This window comes from Candoia aspera, chromosome 14 (genome assembly GCF_035149785.1).
Source record: "Candoia aspera isolate rCanAsp1 chromosome 14, rCanAsp1.hap2, whole genome shotgun sequence".
NCBI lineage: Eukaryota > Metazoa > Chordata > Lepidosauria > Squamata > Boidae > Candoia > Candoia aspera.
The window spans coordinates 17,829,162-17,849,260 of NC_086166.1; the positions used below are offsets into that span (position 1 = coordinate 17,829,162).

Below are 20,099 nucleotides of genomic sequence, written 5' to 3' on the forward strand. Positions count from 1 at the left end.
CCTTCTTCTTGTCTTCTTCCATCGCCTCAGAAAAAGAAAAGGCCAGCAAGACTTGCCAAGGGTATCACATGGGAAAGAATCCAGCAGGAGGCTCCCAGGTTCCTTCAGGATCTTGCTGACCAGAGACACAGACAGCCCACCAAATCCTGGATGAGGCTCCACAGCCATTGTAAAATTTGCCACCAAATGGTAATTTTTAATGTATTAAAGGGGGGAAATTATTAAACATGGGGGAGTAATCATATTTAAATTAAGATTTATCAGTTAAAATTAAATTGGAATAAATTTTGCCCTGTCTTGAGCGTGCAGTCTCTTGCATGGGACTCAAAGGCCCCATGTGTCTTGAAGAAGGTGCGCACCCTTGTTAAGGGCAGGGAAGCCACCTTCCCCACACTGGCAGCCCCTTGGCTCATGCCTGCCCTTCTGCTTCTCATAACCAACTTCTTTTCTTCCATCTTCCTTCCACACAGGGAAGGATTACCTCAAGCCTGGGCTCCATTATCTATCTAGCCCCCTCTGGGACAGAAGGAGGGTCCCTGCAGGTGAGTAATTGGTGCTAACATATGGACTATGTTTGGGGTAATGCAGATAAAGATCCAGAGGGAGAGTCACGTTTTAACGAGGATGTCCTTCTGTTGTCAGTTAAGGCAACAGTCTCCTTAGCAGTTCATACTGGAGCCACGAGGGGATCATGAGAAAGTCACCCTTCAAGAACCAGGGGGATAAATTGAATTCTAAAGGGGGAAAACAATTAAGTGCTGACATTTTTGGACCTTATTCTCTCCTCTTGTATAGAAACTCTGGGAGAGTCTTCTTTTCAGTGGAGGGAGGGCAGAGAAAAATCTGGCACCCAGAGCATGTCAGATGCTCGTGGCACACCTGAAGTTGGCATCTGCCACAACACCATACCACACGGCATTGGCACAGAGGAAGAGGAAGATGAGGAGGCAGCAGCATGATGCTCTCTGAACCCGAGTGAAGCGACTGCGAGGGGGCCGGTCCCATAGGGAGAGCCAGACATGCCTCTCAAAGAAACCCCGCTGTAGCTCGCCGATGAAGATCCGCAAGAAGCTCCTCAGATCTGCCTCACCTGCAGAGAAAGAGAGATGGGTGAGATGTGCAGAGAAGCTGTGGAGCATGAAGCTCCAAATGGTGGTCATGATGTCAAAGCATATACTTAGGAAGTCTCTCCTCCTGTTTCCTTAGCCTCATGGGACTTACACTATCCATAAGGAAAAAATCTGCTGAAAGGGATTGTCTCAGGCCTGTCTTCATTTCAATCCCCAAAGTGAGGTAGTGGAAGGAGATCTCTTTAAGAGGACCAGCAGTGCTCCTTTCAGGCTTAAAAGACCTCTTGACAGTGAGGGTTGCTCACTTCATGTTCAGGCCTTTTGTGTTTTCCCTTCCCTCAAAAGTAGAATCTGATCTGGGCCAGCCATTTTGCCTTTGCTGTGAGGTCTCAAGCCAAGCATGGCTCTTAGCTCCCTCTGGTTGGAGCCCTGTGAGTCCTCCTTCCTCCTCCACTGAGCCAGTTTCAAAACAGAGGCTCCAAGGGATGTCCTAGGCAGGCTCATGACAAGCTCCTCTCCCACTCACTGGCAGCAAAGACTTCCTTCTCCACCAGGCCATCGTTCTCCACGCTGTCTACAGACAGCCAGTCATTCACCAAGAAGTGGTAGCTCTTATAGGTCTGCAAGTCTCTGACAACGACATGCTGCAAAAACCAAGCTGGGTTGAGTCCTGAAAAGCGGAAGGCAGGAAGAAGACACAGGTTTAGGCCATGTCCTTTTCTGATTACTGACTTCAGCACATGGTCATCTTCATATTGCAATGCTTTGGGAATGCCCACTAATAACATCTGCCTCCTCTCTTCCCGCCCTGCCCCCTGGCCCCTACAAGCAACTTTGTAAGCAATGAATTCTCTGACACCCTTTATTACTCAGGCAGTGTTAACAAGTCAAGCTTGGCTAAGCCAGAACCATTCACTTGTTCTCCAAGGGTAACTGTCATGAGTGCCGTTGAGCTGAAGTCATCAGCGCAATGGCACACATGACAATAGCAAGGAAACAGGAGAAGGGGCTCAAGATAAGTAGCCATCAACTCACAACGACTAACGGCCAACAAACAATAACTAAACGGATCACGGAGCACACCCGAGCCATCAGCGCCAATACAACGGGGATCGCCCAGCTGACAGCAATCACCGGATGAATAGAAAACCCGATGATGGGCGATCCCGGAACGCCAGCGGGGCCTCACAACCCCTCACCCACCGGCAGGGCAACGTATTGGACAAAGGGGGGTGACGTGACCGCGAGTGAGGGGGCGCTGACCGGCGCGGGGTATTTAAACCCCGCACCGGCGCGCTCCTGTCACTCTCAGCTTTTTTCTTCCGACGCTGTAACTGCGCTGTGAATAAACCAGAGCCTGATCCCTCGAACCAGTGTCTGAGTATTATTCAGAGGCAGGCAGCGCATGACATAAAGCTGAGAGTCATAAACTCAGCCTCGCCGATCCCCACCGGACGACAACGAGCCGCGGGAGGAATAGACGGCGAGAAGACCAGCAAGATGAAGCCGGAGCGACGCGGGCAAGGAGGGCGAGCCGCGCGGCAAGAGACAGAGGAGGACCGACCAAGGCCAGAGGCACCGCGGACTCCCGGAGCCATGGACGCCCACCCCACCCGACCCGAGCCTCAGCTCCAACCCCAAGGGGAGATGGCGACGGAGGCAACCCGACCGCGGGAGGGAGCAGCATGCCTTCCGAAACCAGCGGAGGACCCCGCGCCCCACATCGCACCCCAGCAACGGGCGTGGAGCGACAGCCCAACGGCGGTCAACACGGAGGAGGACGATGGAGACACCCAGCAGACGGCGGAGGAAGCAGACCAGCGGCAGAGGGAGGATGAACCCCGCCGGCAACCCACCCCCGCTGACGCACCAACGGAACCGGCCCCAGCGGCGGCGCGGGCTGTGGACGAGGAGGCACGAGCTGAACCCGCGGCCATGCGGGCTCAACTGACGGAACTCTGGACCATGCTCCAGTCGCTTATGCCCCCCGCGCCACCCAACGACGTCCCCGCGCAGGCCCACACCCCGAGCGAAGCACCGAACCCCCACGGGCCAGCGGAGGGTCAGCAGATGGCACAGGCGGACGACACCACAGACCGGGAAGCGAGAGGCAGGGCCGCGCAAAACGCCGGGGCCCCAAAGGACTTCCCCATCTTCTTCGATGGGAACCCCACGAAACTCTCGTTCTTCGTAACGAACGCCAGGGAGTTCATGGGGAGGCACGGACACTCCTACGACTCCGAAGCCGACAAGATCGCCGCCGTGGCGATCAAACTACAAGACAGGGCGGCGGACTGGTACGTCCAACTGTACGAGTCCAGCTCCCCCGCCCTCGCCACCTTCCCTGCCTTCATCAATGAGATGAAAAACTACTTCGAAGACCCCCTAGCCAAAGTAAGGGCGAAAAGCGCACTCCAAAGACTTAAACAGGGCACACGCACGGTCCCTGACTACGCCCTGGAGTTCAAAGCCCTCGCGGGGAAGGTCAGCGACTGGTCCGAGACCACCCTGCTGGAAATGTTCAAAAGGGGGCTCAATCGCGACGTTCTCCAATGGGCCCTCTACCGCGACGACCCAGAAACGCTACACGGGTGGATCCACCTCGCGGGGAAAGCCGAACACGCGCACCGCACCTTCCTCATGACAACCACGGAAGACACAAACTATGCCGGAAAAAAGGTACCCGCACCACACGTGGGGATGGCCGGCCCCATATACCCAAAAAAGAAATTCAATCGGGAGCCCTGCGGGAAGTGTGGCAAATTAGGGCACAAGACAGTGGATTGCTTCGCCAACCGACCGCCGATCAGTGCGCCTAAACCCACCCCGAAAATTAGCCCCAAACCACCCAACCTGGGGCCGCCCCCTCACCGCCGAATGACCGTGGCCACAGCGACACCAGAGGAAGGCTGGGACGCCCACTGGGGGGAAGAGGATAACGTAGACCCCGACCAGCCGGCGGGAAAAGCTCCCCGCCTGCCCTGAAACGCGTTGCGAGGCAGGCGGTGGGACAGCAGCGCGGACCACCTCGACGGAACGACGAAAGCCCCGTAATAATGGCGGCAATCAAACTCTCTGCCGGCAACGGAGCCACCACGGCCGCGGCACTAGTGGACTCGGGGTGCTCAAAAAACCTCATCCACCCCGACCTAGTCGCCAAACTCGACCTCCGCTGCTTCCCCCTCCCCACGCCGCTGGCATTCCACCAGCTGGACGGCTCCACAGCGGGAGGGAAACCAGCCACGCTGCAAACCGAGCCGGTCACCCTGCAAATGGGCACTCACACCGAACGCACATCGTTCGTCGTCACTCACATCGGACGGCCCATTGCAGTCCTGGGGATGCCATGGCTCGCGACAAACAACCCGCGCATCAACTGGGAGACCCGCATCTTCACATTCGGCGACGGCGAGTATCGAGCACCAGTTCCAGCGGGCAGAACCAACCCCACTGTAGGACGAGCGGAGGCGACTACACAAGACAACGCCGCTACCACAGCAGACCTACCGGAACAATACGCCGACTTCTCCGAGGTCTTCGGAGAGGCAGAAGCTGACCAACTACCCCCCCACCGCAAGACGGATTGCCGGATCGACCTACTGCCCGACGTCCCCTTACCTAGACCAAAGATCTACTCGATGACCCCGAAGGAGATGGCAACCCTCCGGGAGTTCATCGATAAAAACCTAGACAGGGGATTCATAGAGCCAGCATGCTCACCGGTCGGAGCCCCCGTCTTATTCCGGGAGAAGAAAGACGGCACCCTACGGCTCTGCACCGACTACCGGGGCCTAAACGCGGCTTCCCTGTCCAACAAATACCCCTTACCCCTGGTGAAGGACATGCTCGCCCACCTGTCCACGGGCAAAGTCTTTTCCAAACTGGACCTTCGCGAGGCGTACTATCGCATCCGAATCAGGGAGGGGGACGAATGGAAGACTGCGTTCAACTGCCCCCTAGGCGCCTTCCAGTACAAAGTACTGCCCTTCGGACTCGCGGGGGCCCCTGGGGTGTTCATGCAGCTCATCAATGAGGTACTGCATGAACATCTGTTCAAAGGGGTCCTGGTCTACATCGACGACGTCCTTATTTACACAAAAACGCACGAGGAACATGTGACCCTAGTCAGGCAAGTCCTCGACAAGCTCAGAAGGGCGCAGCTCTATGCCAAGCCGACAAAGTGCGAGTTTCACAAAGCGCGCCTAGACTACCTGGGGTACCGAATCTCCGGGGACGGCATAGAAATGGACCCCGCAAAAGTCGAGGCGGTGCTAAACTGGGAGCGCCCCCGCAACAGACGCCAACTACAGAGCTTCCTTGGATTCGCGAATTTTTACAGGTCATTCGCCCGGGGGTTCGCAGAGATAGCCCTCCCCCTAACGGACCTCCTCAAAACCAAAGGGGTGGGGGACACCCGACGCGCCAAGAACCCGGGCACAGTGCTGAATTGGACTCCCGCGTGCCAGACCGCATTCAACAAGCTGAAAGCGCTGTTCACTACGGAGCCAATCCTCGCGCACCCGGACCCAGAACGGCCGTTCGTGGTCCAAGCCGACGCCTCAGACTTCTCCCTGGGGGCCATCCTGCTACAGAAAGACCCCACGGGGCTCCTGAAACCATGCGCCTACCTGTCAAGGAAGTTCTCCGAGACAGAAAGGCGATGGCACGTCTGGGAGAAAGAAGCCTTCGCGGTGAAATCAGCGCTAGAGACATGGCGACACCTACTCGAGGGAGCCACCCAACCATTCGAGGTCTGGACCGACCACCGGAACCTCGAGGCCCTACGAACGCCCAGACGCCTTAGCCCAAAACAGGTCCGATGGGCCCAATTCTTCAGCCGCTTTAATTTCCAGCTGAAGTTCATGCCGGGCAAAAAGAACTTCCTGGCCGACGCCCTCTCCCGACTGCCCCAAGACGAAGAGCCTGCCCCAGACACCATTGGGACGGTCCTATCCGCCTCGCAACTGGGGATGGCCGTGACCACCCGAAGTGGCGCTCGGAGGCAGCTCGACTCTACGGCGCAGCCGACGGCGGGACAACCGGCGACCGGAAGAAGCCAACCACAACTACCAGGGGGAATGCGCACGGACCTCGCCGCCGCCCTCAAAACCGACCCCTGGTTCCTGGCAAACCCCGACAAGGTAACGATGGCACAGGACCTAGCATGGGGGGAAGGCAGAATCTACGTCCCGGACTCGCAACGCCAGGCGATCTTGCATAGGTCACACGACGCCAAACAAGCGGGACACTTTGGGTTCCTCAAGACCCTACACCTAACACGGCGTCAATTCTGGTGGCCCGCGCTCAGGCGAGACGTAAAAGCATACGTGGCGTCCTGCCCAACGTGCGCTAGGGCCAAACGGGCACCAGGCAAACCCGCGGGGCTATTACAACGGGTGGCAGAACCCTCCCGCCCATGGGAGGAAATCTCTATGGATTTTATAGTGGACCTCCCACCCAGCCAGAAGAAAACGGCCATTTGGGTGGTGAAGGACTACTTCTCAAAGCAGGCCCACTTCATCCCCTGCACGTCGGTCCCATCCGCACAACAGCTAGCCAAACTCTTCCTCATCCACGTGTACAGGCTACACGGATGTCCCGCACGTGTGGTGACCGACAGGGGCACACAGTTCACCTCCAAATTCTGGCGGGCCTTCCTAAAGCTGACGGGGACCCAACAGGCCCTATCTACGGCCTGGCACCCCCAGACGGACGGAGCCACAGAGGTTCTTAATGCCACCTTAGAGCAATTCATACGCTCATATACTAACTATCACCAAGACGACTGGGCTGAACTGCTCCCGTTCGCCGAAGTCGCATACAACAACGCCGTCCACACGAGCACGGGGAAAACTCCGTTCGAAGTAGTCTCGGGGCGCGACTTCGTCCCCATACCGGAGCTACCTCAACCCCCGGAACCCCAGGTGGACGCTAGCGACTGGGGACGGAAGATCGCGGAATCATGGCCAATAATCACGGCGGCGCTGAAAGATGCACAGGCAGCCTACAAAGAGCAGGCCGACAAGCACCGGCGCCAACAACCGACGTTCCAAGCGGGGGATATGGCCTACCTATCCACCAAGTTCCTAAAGTCAACCCAACCCTCGAAAAAACTGGGGCCTAAGTACATCGGGCCGTTCCGAGTCACCCAAATAGTGAACCCGGTAGCAATACGCTTGGACCTGCCACACAACCTACGGAGACTCCACCCGGTGTTCCACACCAGCCTCCTGAAACCGGCAACCACCTCTCGATGGCACCCAAGCACGCCACAGCCCTCACCGGTGATGATCGACGGGCAACACCACTTCGAGATAAGGGACATACTCGACTCCCGCAAGCAACGAGGAACTCTACACTATCTGGTCAGGTGGAAACACTTCCCCCACCCGGAATGGGTGGCGGCGCACAACGTTAACGCGCCTGACCTAACCAGAGCATTTCACCGGGCATACCCCGACAAGCCACAACCAAGGTCAGCAAGCCGTCCCCTGCAAACCCCCCCCCGCAGGCCCCCCCCCGCCTCCCGTGCCCCAAGGGAAAGGGCCCCCCCAAGCCCGCGACTTGGGTGGACCTCCCCCCCCCCGGGACTCACTCCCCCCGCCCCGGGCCCACGAGGTGGTGACAAGCGTTCGCCAGCACCCTCCCCCCGCCCCCCGGCCGCGGGGGAGTGGCAAGCAAGTCAACAGGGCAACCTGGGGGCAACGCCCAGGAGATATAACAAAGGCGACGCACTTTAAATGGAAAAAAAAGAAGGGCCCTACCTGGAGCTGATAAGCACCCGACCAGCCACGCCTCTCTCCTCGCCGAACTGAGCCAAACAAACAGGGTGTGGCTGGAGCATGCGCACGCCAGGACGTGACCCGGGCATGCGCACTATGGACACACCCTGGGAAGGCACGTGGTAGAGGGAGGAGCAAAGGGAGGGGCGACAACTACTCCGGCGGGAATTTTGAAGAAAAAAAAAAAAAAAAACCAGAAAACCGGGGGGGAGCACTATTCGGACAGGGGGCAGTATGTCATGAGTGCCGTTGAGCTGAAGTCATCAGCGCAATGGCACACATGACAATAGCAAGGAAACAGGAGAAGGGGCTCAAGATAAGTAGCCATCAACTCACAACGACTAACGGCCAACAAACAATAACTAAACGGATCACGGAGCACACCCGAGCCATCAGCGCCAATACAACGGGGATCGCCCAGCTGACAGCAATCACCGGATGAATAGAAAACCCGATGATGGGCGATCCCGGAACGCCAGCGGGGCCTCACAACCCCTCACCCACCGGCAGGGCAACGTATTGGACAAAGGGGGGTGACGTGACCGCGAGTGAGGGGGCGCTGACCGGCGCGGGGTATTTAAACCCCGCACCGGCGCGCTCCTGTCACTCTCAGCTTTTTTCTTCCGACACTGTAACTGCGCTGTGAATAAACCAGAGCCTGATCCCTCGAACCAGTGTCTGAGTATTATTCAGAGGCAGGCAGCGCATGACAGTAACAAGCAGTATCCTGGCTTCAACTGATGGAAAAACCAAAGGGAAAAAGCCACTCTAGATTTGTTGGATTTGCACAAGCTTGGCTAAAAGGGGATTCAGGGTCAGCATGTTGTGGGAACCCAGCCATAACTCAGCAGGTTATGTGAATCAGGCCAATAAGGTAGGCCATTTGTTTGGGCATCATGTGACACACAAACACAGCCACTGTCTTTGTTAACTTGGTCTAGGGGCTTGGCGTGTGGTGTAGGAAAAAGGATGAGAAGTAGACTAAATAAAAGATAGGGTGTACAACAAAGGAGTACCTCTATATTCAAGCATTAGAATCTACACTGCTTTTGAAACAAACATTTATCATAATAAATTCAAAAGACCAATTTAGAAAAAATGGGGGGAATGAAAAGCAGAGATTTCTTGCCTTTGATTTCATATTGAACCATAAGTACTGTACTCCAGCTGTACAGCCAACCTCAACAACCAGTTGCATTTACTCACCTTTATTGTCGTGCCAGATCCGGATCTTCCACACGCTGCCCAGGTTCCGTTCCGTGGCAATCTGGAAGATGTCGAGGCTGTTGCGGCGAAAGGCGTTATCATCATCTAGATGTCTGTGCCCAGATTTGCTATCCATCCCATACAAAGTAATCCCCACGTGGGCTGTGGTCCCTGGAAGGAAGGAAGGAAGGAAGGAAGGAAGGGCAGCCTCAAATTGGGATTCTCTAAGTGTCTCCTGAAGAGCTTTAGAAGAGTGCCTTGTAAGTACCGAGGCATTGCAGATCTGCCATTTGAAGCAGGATCTGGAGCCAAGCAGTTTGGAACACAGCTGGGGCGCTGCTATCATAATCACAAAACCATCATATTGTAACCATACTGATTTCCAGCAGTTCAATACAAAGATCTTCAAGGAAATGGAGAAGATGATGGAAATAATAAATAAATGTCAATTACTTCATATACTTTTCAGGTCAACATCATTCATGTAGGGACATATACACATACACACATACCCCACCCCACCCCGCAAAAAAACAGGTATGAAAACTGCATCCCTTAAACTGTTGAAATCTGAGCAGCCAACCCACTATTTATAATGTTTGATGGTCACAAAGGATTTAGCACATTGGGAATCTCAGCTTTCATTTCTAAATCCAGGAACAGTCCACCAATGGAATGTAAGCGCTGGGTGGAAGAGAGGGCGGTCAAAGACGGCTCTGCAGAATCTCAGGAGGTGGCCTGGGTGATTTGCCCAGCATCTTCAGTGACACAGATGTAGACAGTGCAATTCCCATTGCCCCCTCACTAGGAGAAGAGCAAAAATTATACAAAGCACATGCAACATACGCATGCGTGCGCCCATTCATTTAAACTGCACAGTGTGAATTATTTTGCAGGCCGAGGCTCCCCACGGCTTCCGAAACTTGCACAGCCTAGTTTTGTAAGTAAGGATTACAGAGAAACCCATCAGGGCGATCCACTGATCAAGGACAACACACATTAGCAGTTTTCTCCTTAGCTATCACACTGAGCAACAGCGAGCGTTTACGATTTTTTTTTAAATAAAAGACAAAATAAGAGCTTACATCAGCCCCAAATGCTGTTGACAGCAGATGTAAGATGGCAGGCCTTTTTATGTTTTTCTTCTGCCAACCCGAATCTAAAGTCAATAGAAAGTCTCATTTCCCATCGTAACGGCTGTTGGCAGCCACACGGTTTATTCAGGGGAAAAACAAGCCATTCCACAGCTATGGGACAATAATTTCAGAACGTTACAAAACTATGAATAAGCTTTAAAATTTGCCAGACACGCTCCCCAGGCTGATGTGAAAGGAGTCTTGGGCCTGACGTTCTTGTTTCAAAGCCCACTGGTGGCACTTGGGCTGGTTTTAGAAAAGAGGTGGCGTATGGATTACTCCCAGGGTCTTGCTCCTGAGCAAAAATTACATGCCAGACAATTTGGTGTTCCTATCAATCTGCTCTCCCAAGTGTTTTTTTTTACCTTGGCAAATGTAGGAACTCCCCCATTTCTGTGGGGGAGTTCCTTTGCAGGATCACATTGCAGTGACCCTGGAGCAGCAACTGCTACATCTGGGTGAGCCTGGGACTGCTGCCTCTCCAAACAGGAGCACCGGCTCCAATAGTCACTATCTTGCCAATGTTCTAACGGGAGGGGATATTTGTCCTGGATGTTTTCCCAGAGGACGCTGGTGTTCCTTAACCGCTGCCAGATGTTCCCCATTCTGCCCTGGCTCATCCGACTCCAACATATGGAGACAGAGGGGGGCAACCTCTTCCAGCCAGCTGCCCTTCAGAGAGGTGAGACTGCAACCACAGCTTTCTCCAGGCAGTCCAGGTTACAGTCAAGGGTCAGCCACTGTACTCCAGGGAATCTGGAGGGCATCAGGTCGAGCAGGACTCGTGCCAAGTGCTTTGGCGGTTGCTTTAACCAAAAGTAATTCTTCCACACAAGGTTCTCAGAGTCTTCTTCAACAAGATTTATCAAGATGGACAGAGCAAGAATTTTAGCAACTAAACTATTTCCAAGTTTGAAACAATTTTTGAAACCGCCCAGAGCCACTGGGGGTTGGGCAGCAGTACTGTATTATTATTAATTTGTTAATTTAAATTTAGTATTAATTTATGTCTTAGTAGTCAGCAAGGAGGTGGCGGTTTACAAAACCACCTCCTAAGTCTTTATCAGTCTGTGACTGGACCATGACATCCGGTTTAGAGCAGTGGTATTGCAATCACACAGAACAAAGGGCAAAAGGCTTTGGTTCTGCCCGCTCCTGCCACATGGCCTCACCGCCCCGGTCCCTGCAGCCCTCTGGTAGGACAGAAACACACAGTGCGACTTCCAGGCCAAAAAAAAGGGCTGCCCATCCTGGAATGAACAGAGGGACAGTGCAAAGTGGCCTCCACTGGGGACCTGTGCTGGGACTGGCGTTTTAAAATTTTCTGTGGAGTTAGAAGTTACACAGATAAAAAAGAGGCAGGGCTTCAACCACGTGGAGGAGATCCTGGCATCCTCCCCCCACAGAAATAGCTGCCCCAGCGCCCTGGGTTCAGCTGCAGATCCCAACAGCCTCTCCAGGGATTTGCAACCTTTTCGCTGGAGTTTGCACCTGTTATTAGCAAGGGGAGGATGTATGAATTGGCAAACCTCTATATGGGTCTTAAGAAAAAGACCGCCCCGCCCCAGAGTGGTGGGCAGAGAAAGGGGTTCCAGGCCCCACCTCCATTGGCCATGATGGTGGGAAGGTATCCAGCCTTGTTCCCAGGGAGGGGGACACCTGCATTTCTCCAAGCTTAACCCCACCATTAATATGATGGTCACAAGAGCCCCAGAGGAGCTGTGGATACGAACCTGACCCTTTGCCCCAGCCTGTTTTCACCAAAATTTCGTATCGGTACAGCCCATTCTTCCCACAGAAAGGGATCGACCCCACACGGTGAATGTCGATCAGATCCAGTTTGTGCACAATCACAGCTGCCATGGAGTAGGTCACCAGACAGACAGCACAAGTCAGCAGAACTATGTAGTTGAGCCCAGGGCCTGGAGGCTGAAGGAAAGGCAATGTACATTTCAGAGAGTGGTGACTTTCTGGTCCTTACCATGTCTACTTTCAGCCAGTGCTTAGTCCATGCTTGGATGCACTTTGGCAGTAATATATCTATCTACCCAGAACCCTACATACATTGCCATTTTTGAAAAAAACAGGACCAACTTTACTGAACCACACATATATGCACAATGTTCAGATTATCTGTTTGAGGGACATTAACAATAAATTATTGTACATCATCAAAATGCTCAAAGGGTGGGACAGTCATACTGGCTGCTTCTGTGCCATCTGGTAAGAATGGAACAGTCTTAGAGCGGGGCCCTGGGAAGCAGGCTTTGGTCCAGCTCAGGGGAGGGGAGGGGGATGCTACGGCACTTGAGTTAGAGAGAGTGACGGATTGAGGAAGAATCTCTAGACCCCTGTGAAGATCTGTCCCTTGAAAGGAAGGGCATATGCAGCCTAGAAATGAGGTTGCAGAACAGAGGGGCAAGGAATACAACTCCAGAGTTTTACAGGAGAATTTTAGATACTTTGGGGACACATTTCCACAGAGACTTCTATGGGCTCATCTGCTGAGGATCTCCAGAGCAATGAAACAGGTCATGCGTACCCACAGACACAGCAAAAACCCTAAGGCCACAGAGAGGAGGATGGCTGGCAAAAGCTGATGGAGTCTGCAGAGGACACAATCCTTTGTAGCTTCTCCAAGTGCACAAAAATAATCCATTCAGAGGATCTAGAGAAGGTTGGGCTGAAATGTTACAGAAGGGAGCCTGGAAGAAGGCACAGGACAGGAATTTGCACAGTCCTTGTTCCTGGACAGCTGAGGTTTGTGGGGTTCCAAATATTCCCAAAATAGGGGAGAAGCATGCCCAGCTCTTGAGGGAAGTAGAAAGTAGAAAGTAAAGGCATGGGGAAGGTGCTACAGCTGGCAGAAGAAAACCCTCCCAGAGGATATGAAGACACCCCTCCCTGCCCCTGGGCCAGCCACTGAAGCTGCTAAGGGTATCAACAGTGGAAGAAGGAAGGACTTTGTGGCCTAAAGCCATAAAGCAGTTGCTGAGGGTCCCACCACCAAGGGAATGCCATCTGCAGGGGCTTCACTGTCCAGCCTTCTCCATGATGGCCTATCCCTGGCCTTACTACGCCTCCAAAGAGCTGGGAAAACATGCATCTTCAGGCAAGCCTTTGGGAACGAGGGAAGACCATACTACTCCCAAACGGTGCTGCTTTGGCTTGGCTGTATTCAGTTGTTAATGATCCTTCATTGTTAATATTTAATTATTCCAAATAGCTACGGTGACCATATTTTCTTGGAAAAACTAAAGGACAAACCTGAAAAAGGGGCAAATCTGAAAGAGGTTCAAAAGGATAAAAACAATTAATTGTCTGTGTTTATAACTTTGCTTTACAAAGGAAAATTCAAGAGCAAAACCAAAAAAACTTTGCAAAAAAGCATATTCTAATAAAAATATCTGAAATCAAACAGTATATGTAAATTTATTTTAAAAAGGCAATTAAATTCCTATATGTTTCACATGAATGAATACGTTAAGTGGTACCATTTATATGGTAAAAGTTAAATGATCGAAATAAGTGACAAAAGTGAGTTTTTGAAAAACAAATAAATCTAAAAGACAGCTTTCTGAAATAAAGGACTGTCTTTTCTAATAAAGATGTATGGTCGCTGTACTTGTAGCCTCAGCCCCTAAGCTGCTTCTGTTTAGATGACGAGGTGGGAGAATTCCACCTTTCCGCTTGCGGTTGTGTCCCCCTCCGCAGGAAAAGACTTCCAGGAAGGAAGACCAGCTCTCATGCAAGGAGGAGAAGTAAGGTTCTTCTGACCAAAAATAACAACAGCTACCACCAAGGTACAACAAATTAAAAACAAAAGCAGCGCATAACACCAAGAGTGGCCATCAGAGCTGGAAGGTTTAACTCACCGGCTTGATGAACTGCACGGAGTGCGAGGGGACAAAGAGACTTGCCCCAAAGGCAGTCAGGTGCTGGGTTAAGCACACGGCTTTCTCCGGAGTGGCCCCCTCCAAGGGAGCCATGCCTTCCGTCTTCCAACGGGCCTCTTCCTCGCTGAAGTACTGGCACAGGGAGCTGTACAGGCCCAGAGTCACCTCCACGGGGGACCATGCAAAATGGTTGGTGATGTTCAAGTGATGGTCCCTCACTGCATCAGCAAGCCTAAACCGGAGAGGGAGCCAAGCAGTGAGGAAGTGGCCCAGCACGTCACCGGGGTGGGGCGGGAGGCCACGCTCCTGCTCAGCAAGCTGGTCCTGCTGGCAGCCTCCTGGCTCCTTTGCGCCCATTGATCCAGCAGGCAGACCTCAGTGGGTGGGTGGAAAGCTTCCTCCCCCGCTGCCACTTCCAGGCATCCCCTGCATTGGCCATCTTTGCAGCACTAGAAAAATGAGCCTGTCAGTGCACCGCAAAAGCACCCCAAACAAGCTAAGGACTGCTTCCTGCCCAGGATAAACCAGCCTGCAGACCCGCAGCGCTTCATTTGGATCCGTGTCTCCTTCGGCCCGGAGGTCCCACTCACCCTGGGGGAACGAAGAAGGTGTAGCGCTGTGGGTCACCCTGTGGCCCCTCCTCCATATCTTCAAGAGAGATCTCCTTGGAGGCCGTGCAGTTGTGCTCTGCGGATCCAGGGGGATGGAAGAGGCAGACGGCAAGAAATGGCTCCTTTTCCTTGGAGACATAATGACCTGCCATTGGGAGGGGGCAGAGAGAAGAGAAGACACGGGTGGGTTTGCAGCAAAGAGACGGACTGGCCTGGATGATGGTCGGCGTCTTCACGCTGGAGGCCACGCCTCAAGGAGCAAGTGGCTTCCGTGCTCAGACTGGGGCCTCCCGGGCCAGCCTGCCTTCCTTCCCCTCTCCAGCAGTTCATCCCCACCCAGTCCCCCCTCCTTTCCTCTGCCTCGTTTTTCAGCTTTTACACTTTTTCCATCTCCGCTCAGAAGGTGGAGAGAATGAGGTGCATTCCTAACTGCATGTGACAGGACTTCCTGCATACAAAGGGGAATGGTGGATGGATGACATTGCAGAGTCAGTTTTTAAACAGGATACCTGATTTTACAGGCTGGGGGGTTGGGTTCAAAAAGGTCAAGATGGCAGAGAGAACCATCCAGTCAAAGCCATGCCCCCTTTATATGCACATCACATCCATGCATGTTAAAAAGACTTGACCTTTTTTCTATTTTTTCCTTTATAAATTTATTTTTCTTTATTATTTTTTCTTTTCTATTTTTCTTTTCTTATTTTTTTTTTGTCTACACCTTCTATTTTTTCTTTTTGTTCTTTCTTTTTTTATAGTTGTATTAGATTTATTGTTGCAATTGTAATTGTTAATAAGATTACTGTAAGAAGAGCGGGGGAACAGGGGTTTGCAAGCAACGATGTCCACTTGTCCCTCCTCGGGTGTCCCCACAACATGCTCTTCCTGCCCTGAACAGGGGCTGGACTGGATGGCCCCTTCCAGCCCTCTGGCCCCCTGCTTCCTTCAGCCCTGGAAGACGGCCGGGGGGCCGGGGGCCGGTCAGCGATTCCCAGAGGCCAGCAACACCCAGGGTGCTCTCGTTCGGGCACCTACCAGTGGCAATGCTGAAGGTGACCTGGAAATACAGCCCGGCTCCCGTGTTGCTGCTCTCCGTCGAGACCACCACGCTCACCGAATTCTCCTCCTCCACCACCACCGTCCCCACCGTGACGTTCTTCGGTCCGGAGTCCACGACCATCACGGTGATGGCCTTCTCCAAATCCAGGCTACCGACAGCTATTTCTGTCCCGTCGCTGCTCTGAAACTCCATGGAAGCCACCTCCGAGGAGACACTGCAGTTGGCGATGTAGCCGAAGGGAAACGGGTTGTAGTCGACACGGAAGATAACCTGGACGACGTCTGTCAGGTCAGAGAAGGTGGCTCTGAAGGCCAGAGGGATGGAGAACTGGCAGCCCGGGGCGTCCTCGTAGCAGAGCAGGGCGAGGGGGTTGGCTCGTTTCCCTCGGGCTGTGATGTTGCTCCCAGCCAGCTCCAGGGGCTCCTCGTTGAGGACTCGCGACTTCATCAGGATGCGCATCAAGTCGGTGGACAAGGCGTATGCCTTGGAAGCCACCTGCACCCGATTCTGGGCACCGTAGAGCTCCTGCCGCTCTGACTCCTGGGAAACAGCGTTGACGAGGTGGATCAAGTCCCCTGCAAAGAAGCCCACCAAGGTCAGTGCCGGAAGCCTGGCAGCCCCGCGCAGTTTCCCTGGCCCTGTGCCCAACCAAACTGTCGCCCACCAGAGCCCTCCCCCATTCGCTGCAGGGCTGCCGCAAGGGGGGCACAGAGGCGCAGCGCTTCCCCTCGCGCCGGATCTGACAGAAGGCTCTGCTGCGGCACCGGATTCTTTACTCCTGGCAGGAGTGTCCGTAGGGGATGGACAGCCACGATGGGGCAACGAAAGCACCCCTATTTCTTTTGTCACAATGCCTCGTTGACCATCCCTTGTGGGCACCCTTGACCACTAACATCACTTTTGGCTCTGGAGAACCACAAGAGTAGGTGGCATTTGGCGTTGCACAGACTCCCATTTTGGATACACAGAACATGTCACTTGCAGCCACAAACAGCAAAGGCAAGTTAAGGGTAAAGGTTTCCCTTGACGTAAAGTCCAGTCGAGTCCGACTCTAGGGGGCGGTGCTCATCTCCGTTTCTAAGCCTTGGAGCCGGCGTTGTCATAGACACTTGACGACTCGGAACGCCGTTACCTTCCCGCCGAAGCGGTACCTATTGATCTACTCACATTTGCATGTTTTTGAACTGCTAGGTGAGCAGGAGCTGGGACGAGCAACGGGAGCTCACCCCGCCGTGCGGTTTCGAACTGCCGACCTTCCGATCGACAGCTCAGCAGTTTAACCCGCAGCGCCACCGCGTCCCTTCAAAAGGCAAGTTAGGCCTATTAAAATACGAATCCTCTTTTGATAGGCCCAAGTTTCCTCCCAGCACGTAGAAGCTGAACTTTCTCCACATTATCTAAAAAACTGTTAACTTTCTCTTTGCCCTTCCCATACAAAACAAAAGAAATAAACATGAAGAACTAATTTGTGGACATTTTCATTTTCTCTTGATTTTGTGCTGCCTGCTCGGCATATAGCTTCTAAAATGACTAGAAAACAGCTATTGCCCTACAGAGGAAGGCCCGGTCACAGGGTGACCAAAACGTCAAGATGGCAGCCACAATCAGATGACCAAAGGCCTGTCCTGCGGCCACCATCTTGACCGCAGAGGCCCCTGCCTGGTAGCACAAACCCCCTCCTTATGCTGAAGGGGCCTGGCTCCCATCCCCCCCAGCAGCACACCAGACCCAGCCCAGAGGCTGATGCCCAGGAACAGAGACCCTCACCCTGACCCTATCTCTGGCTCAGAAAGAGACCCCCTTCACCCCGCTTTAAGGCTTGGAAAAGCAACGGAGGCCGGTGCTTCGAGGGCACCCGGTCTCCACCCCTTCTGGGCCAGCCCCGTCTCTTTCACCCCGAGTTGTCCTCCTGGGGGGCTCACCCATAATATTGAGGATGTTGTCAGCAATGGCTTTGGGTGTCATGGTTCCTTGCAGGGTCTCCCCTTGAAGGACGGTCATCATAGTTTCAAGCTTCTTCAAGGTCTTCGTCAGGCAGGTTCGACACACAAATTCCTCACTGGCCACCTGCGAATCCAAAGCATAGCTGAAGCAAGTCAGTATGCAATGCTTCTGGTCCTCATGGGGGTTGAAGGTATTCTTTCAGGACTCCAGCCATGTTTTACCATCCTTATAGCAAGACTTCTGCAATTACACTCACAAAGCATATAAATTTAATAAATTATTATTAAACCACCCAGAGTCACTGGGAGGCAGGCAACATATAAATATTATTATTATTATTATTATTATTATTGCTGCTGCTGCTCAGGCCTTTAGGCAGCAGGACTGCTCTGAGGTTTGCAAAAGGACGCTCTGTTCAACATATGCAACTCAGTCCACACCACGCACAGATCTGACAGCATCAAGCCAAGCCCCCCCCCCGCTTTTCCTTCTGTCCTTCTGGGATAACCTTGAGCCATAGAGGGCAGCGGGATGGCCTTGAGGGGCAGGAGGAAGAGCTGCTGCCAAGGCAATGGTCAGATAAGAGGGCCTTGACCCTGGGCCAAAGAAGTAACACGAGTAAACTCCGACAGGCCGCTCCCTAGTTCACATGAAGATAAAGGGAGGGAGGGGGACGCGCATTCAGACTTGCAAGGTTCTGTTCCTATAGCTTTACAATAAAAGTAGTCCTGACCTTACAATCCAAAAAACGATAGAATGATTTCAGTTCGAATTCAGGGCAAGCCATCTAACATCACAGTGATCCAAATATACGCCCCAACCACAGATGCTGAAGAAGCTGAAGTAGAGCAGTTCTATGAGGATCTGCAGCACCTACTGGACAACACGCCTAAAAGAGATGTTATTTTCATCACGGGAGACTGGAATGCTAAGGTGGGCAGTCAAATGACACCTGGAATTACAGGTAAGGATGGCTTGGGAGAACAAAACGAAGCAGGACATAGGCTGATAGAATTTTGCCAAGACAACTCACTCTGCATAACAAACACTCTCTTCCAACAACCTAAGAGACGGCTTTATACATGGACTTCACCAGATGGACAACACCGAAATCAGATTGACTACATCCTTTGCAGCCAAAGGTGGCGGACATCTATACAGTCGGTAAAAACAAGACCTGGAGCTGACTGTAGTTCAGATCACGAACTTCTTCTTGCACAATTCAGGATCAGACTAAAGAGATTAGGGAAGACCCACAGATCAGCTAGATATGAGCTCACTAATATTCCTAAGGAATATGCAGTGGAGGTGAAGAATAGATTTAAGGGACTGGACTTAGTAGATAGGGTCCCGGAGGAACTCTGGACAGAAGTTCGCAACATTGTTCAGGAGGCGGCAACAAAATACATCCCCAAGAAAGAGAAAACCAAGAAGGCAAAATGGCTGTCTGCTGAGACACTAGAAGTAGCCCAAGAAAGAAGGAAAGCAAAAGGCAACAGTGCTAGGGGGAGATATGCCCAATTAAATGCAAAATTCCAGAGGTTAGCCAGAAGAGCTAAGGAATTATTTTTAAACAAGCAAGATTACTGCAGATGCTGACTGCAGTCAGGAAATCAGAAGACGCTTAATCCTTGGGAGAAGAGCAATGACAAATCTCGATAAAATAGTTAAGAGCAGAGACATCACGCTGACAACAAAGGTCCACATAGTTAAAGCAATGGTGTTCCCCGTAGTAACATATGGCTGCGAGAGCTGGACCATGAGGAAGGCTGAGAGAAGGAAGATCGATGCTTTTGAACTGTGGTGGAGGAAAATTCTGAGAGTGCCTCGGACTGCAAGAAGATCAAACCAGTCCATCCTCCAGGAAATAAAGCCAGACTGCTCACTGGAGGGAATGATATTAAAGGCAAAACTGAAATACTTTGGCCACATAATGAGAAGACAGGACACCCTGGAGAAGATGCTGATGCTAGGGAGAGTGGAAGGCAAAAGGAAGAGGGGCCGACCAAGGGCAAGATGGATGGATGATATTCTAGAGGTGATGGATTCGTCCCTGGGGAGCTGGGGGTGTTGACAACTGACAGGAAGCTCTGGCATGGGCTGGTCCATGAAGTCACGAAGTGTCGGAAGCGACTAAACGAATAAACAACAAGTCCTGACCTACACGGCCTTGATTTCCTCGTCTGAAGGGCTGACCAGACAAGGCCCACTGCACCAGAGAGTACCAGCACGGCTGGTGGGCTTAGGCCAGGGCTGAGGCACTGCCACCCGCTGGCATCTGGGAGGTCTCTTTGGCACTAACTTAGCAGTGAGGTCTGCAAAGAAGAGGACCCTTCTTCAGATGCCACGAAATTGCTTAACAAGACAGGGTTGCTGAAGGAGGAAGGTAGGATCAGA

The 20,099-nt window shown here is 52.8% G+C and overlaps 1 protein-coding gene across 1 annotated transcript in view; it reads right to left on the reverse strand.

Annotated features, from left to right (window-relative positions):
* Window positions 1-20,099, reverse strand: part of PKD1 (polycystin 1, transient receptor potential channel interacting) — a 148,976-nt gene that overhangs the window by 38,308 nt on the left and 90,569 nt on the right. The window contains exons 22-29 of the mRNA XM_063314827.1: window positions 17,681-17,825; window positions 15,734-16,333; window positions 14,681-14,846; window positions 14,070-14,322; window positions 11,928-12,123; window positions 9,059-9,229; window positions 1,597-1,740; window positions 880-1,090 (exon numbers count right to left, since the gene is read on the reverse strand). Coding sequence (XP_063170897.1) covers window positions 880-1,090; window positions 1,597-1,740; window positions 9,059-9,229; window positions 11,928-12,123; window positions 14,070-14,322; window positions 14,681-14,846; window positions 15,734-16,333; window positions 17,681-17,825 — 1,886 coding nt within the window. The remainder of the gene's footprint in view (window positions 1-879; window positions 1,091-1,596; window positions 1,741-9,058; window positions 9,230-11,927; window positions 12,124-14,069; window positions 14,323-14,680; window positions 14,847-15,733; window positions 16,334-17,680; window positions 17,826-20,099) is intronic.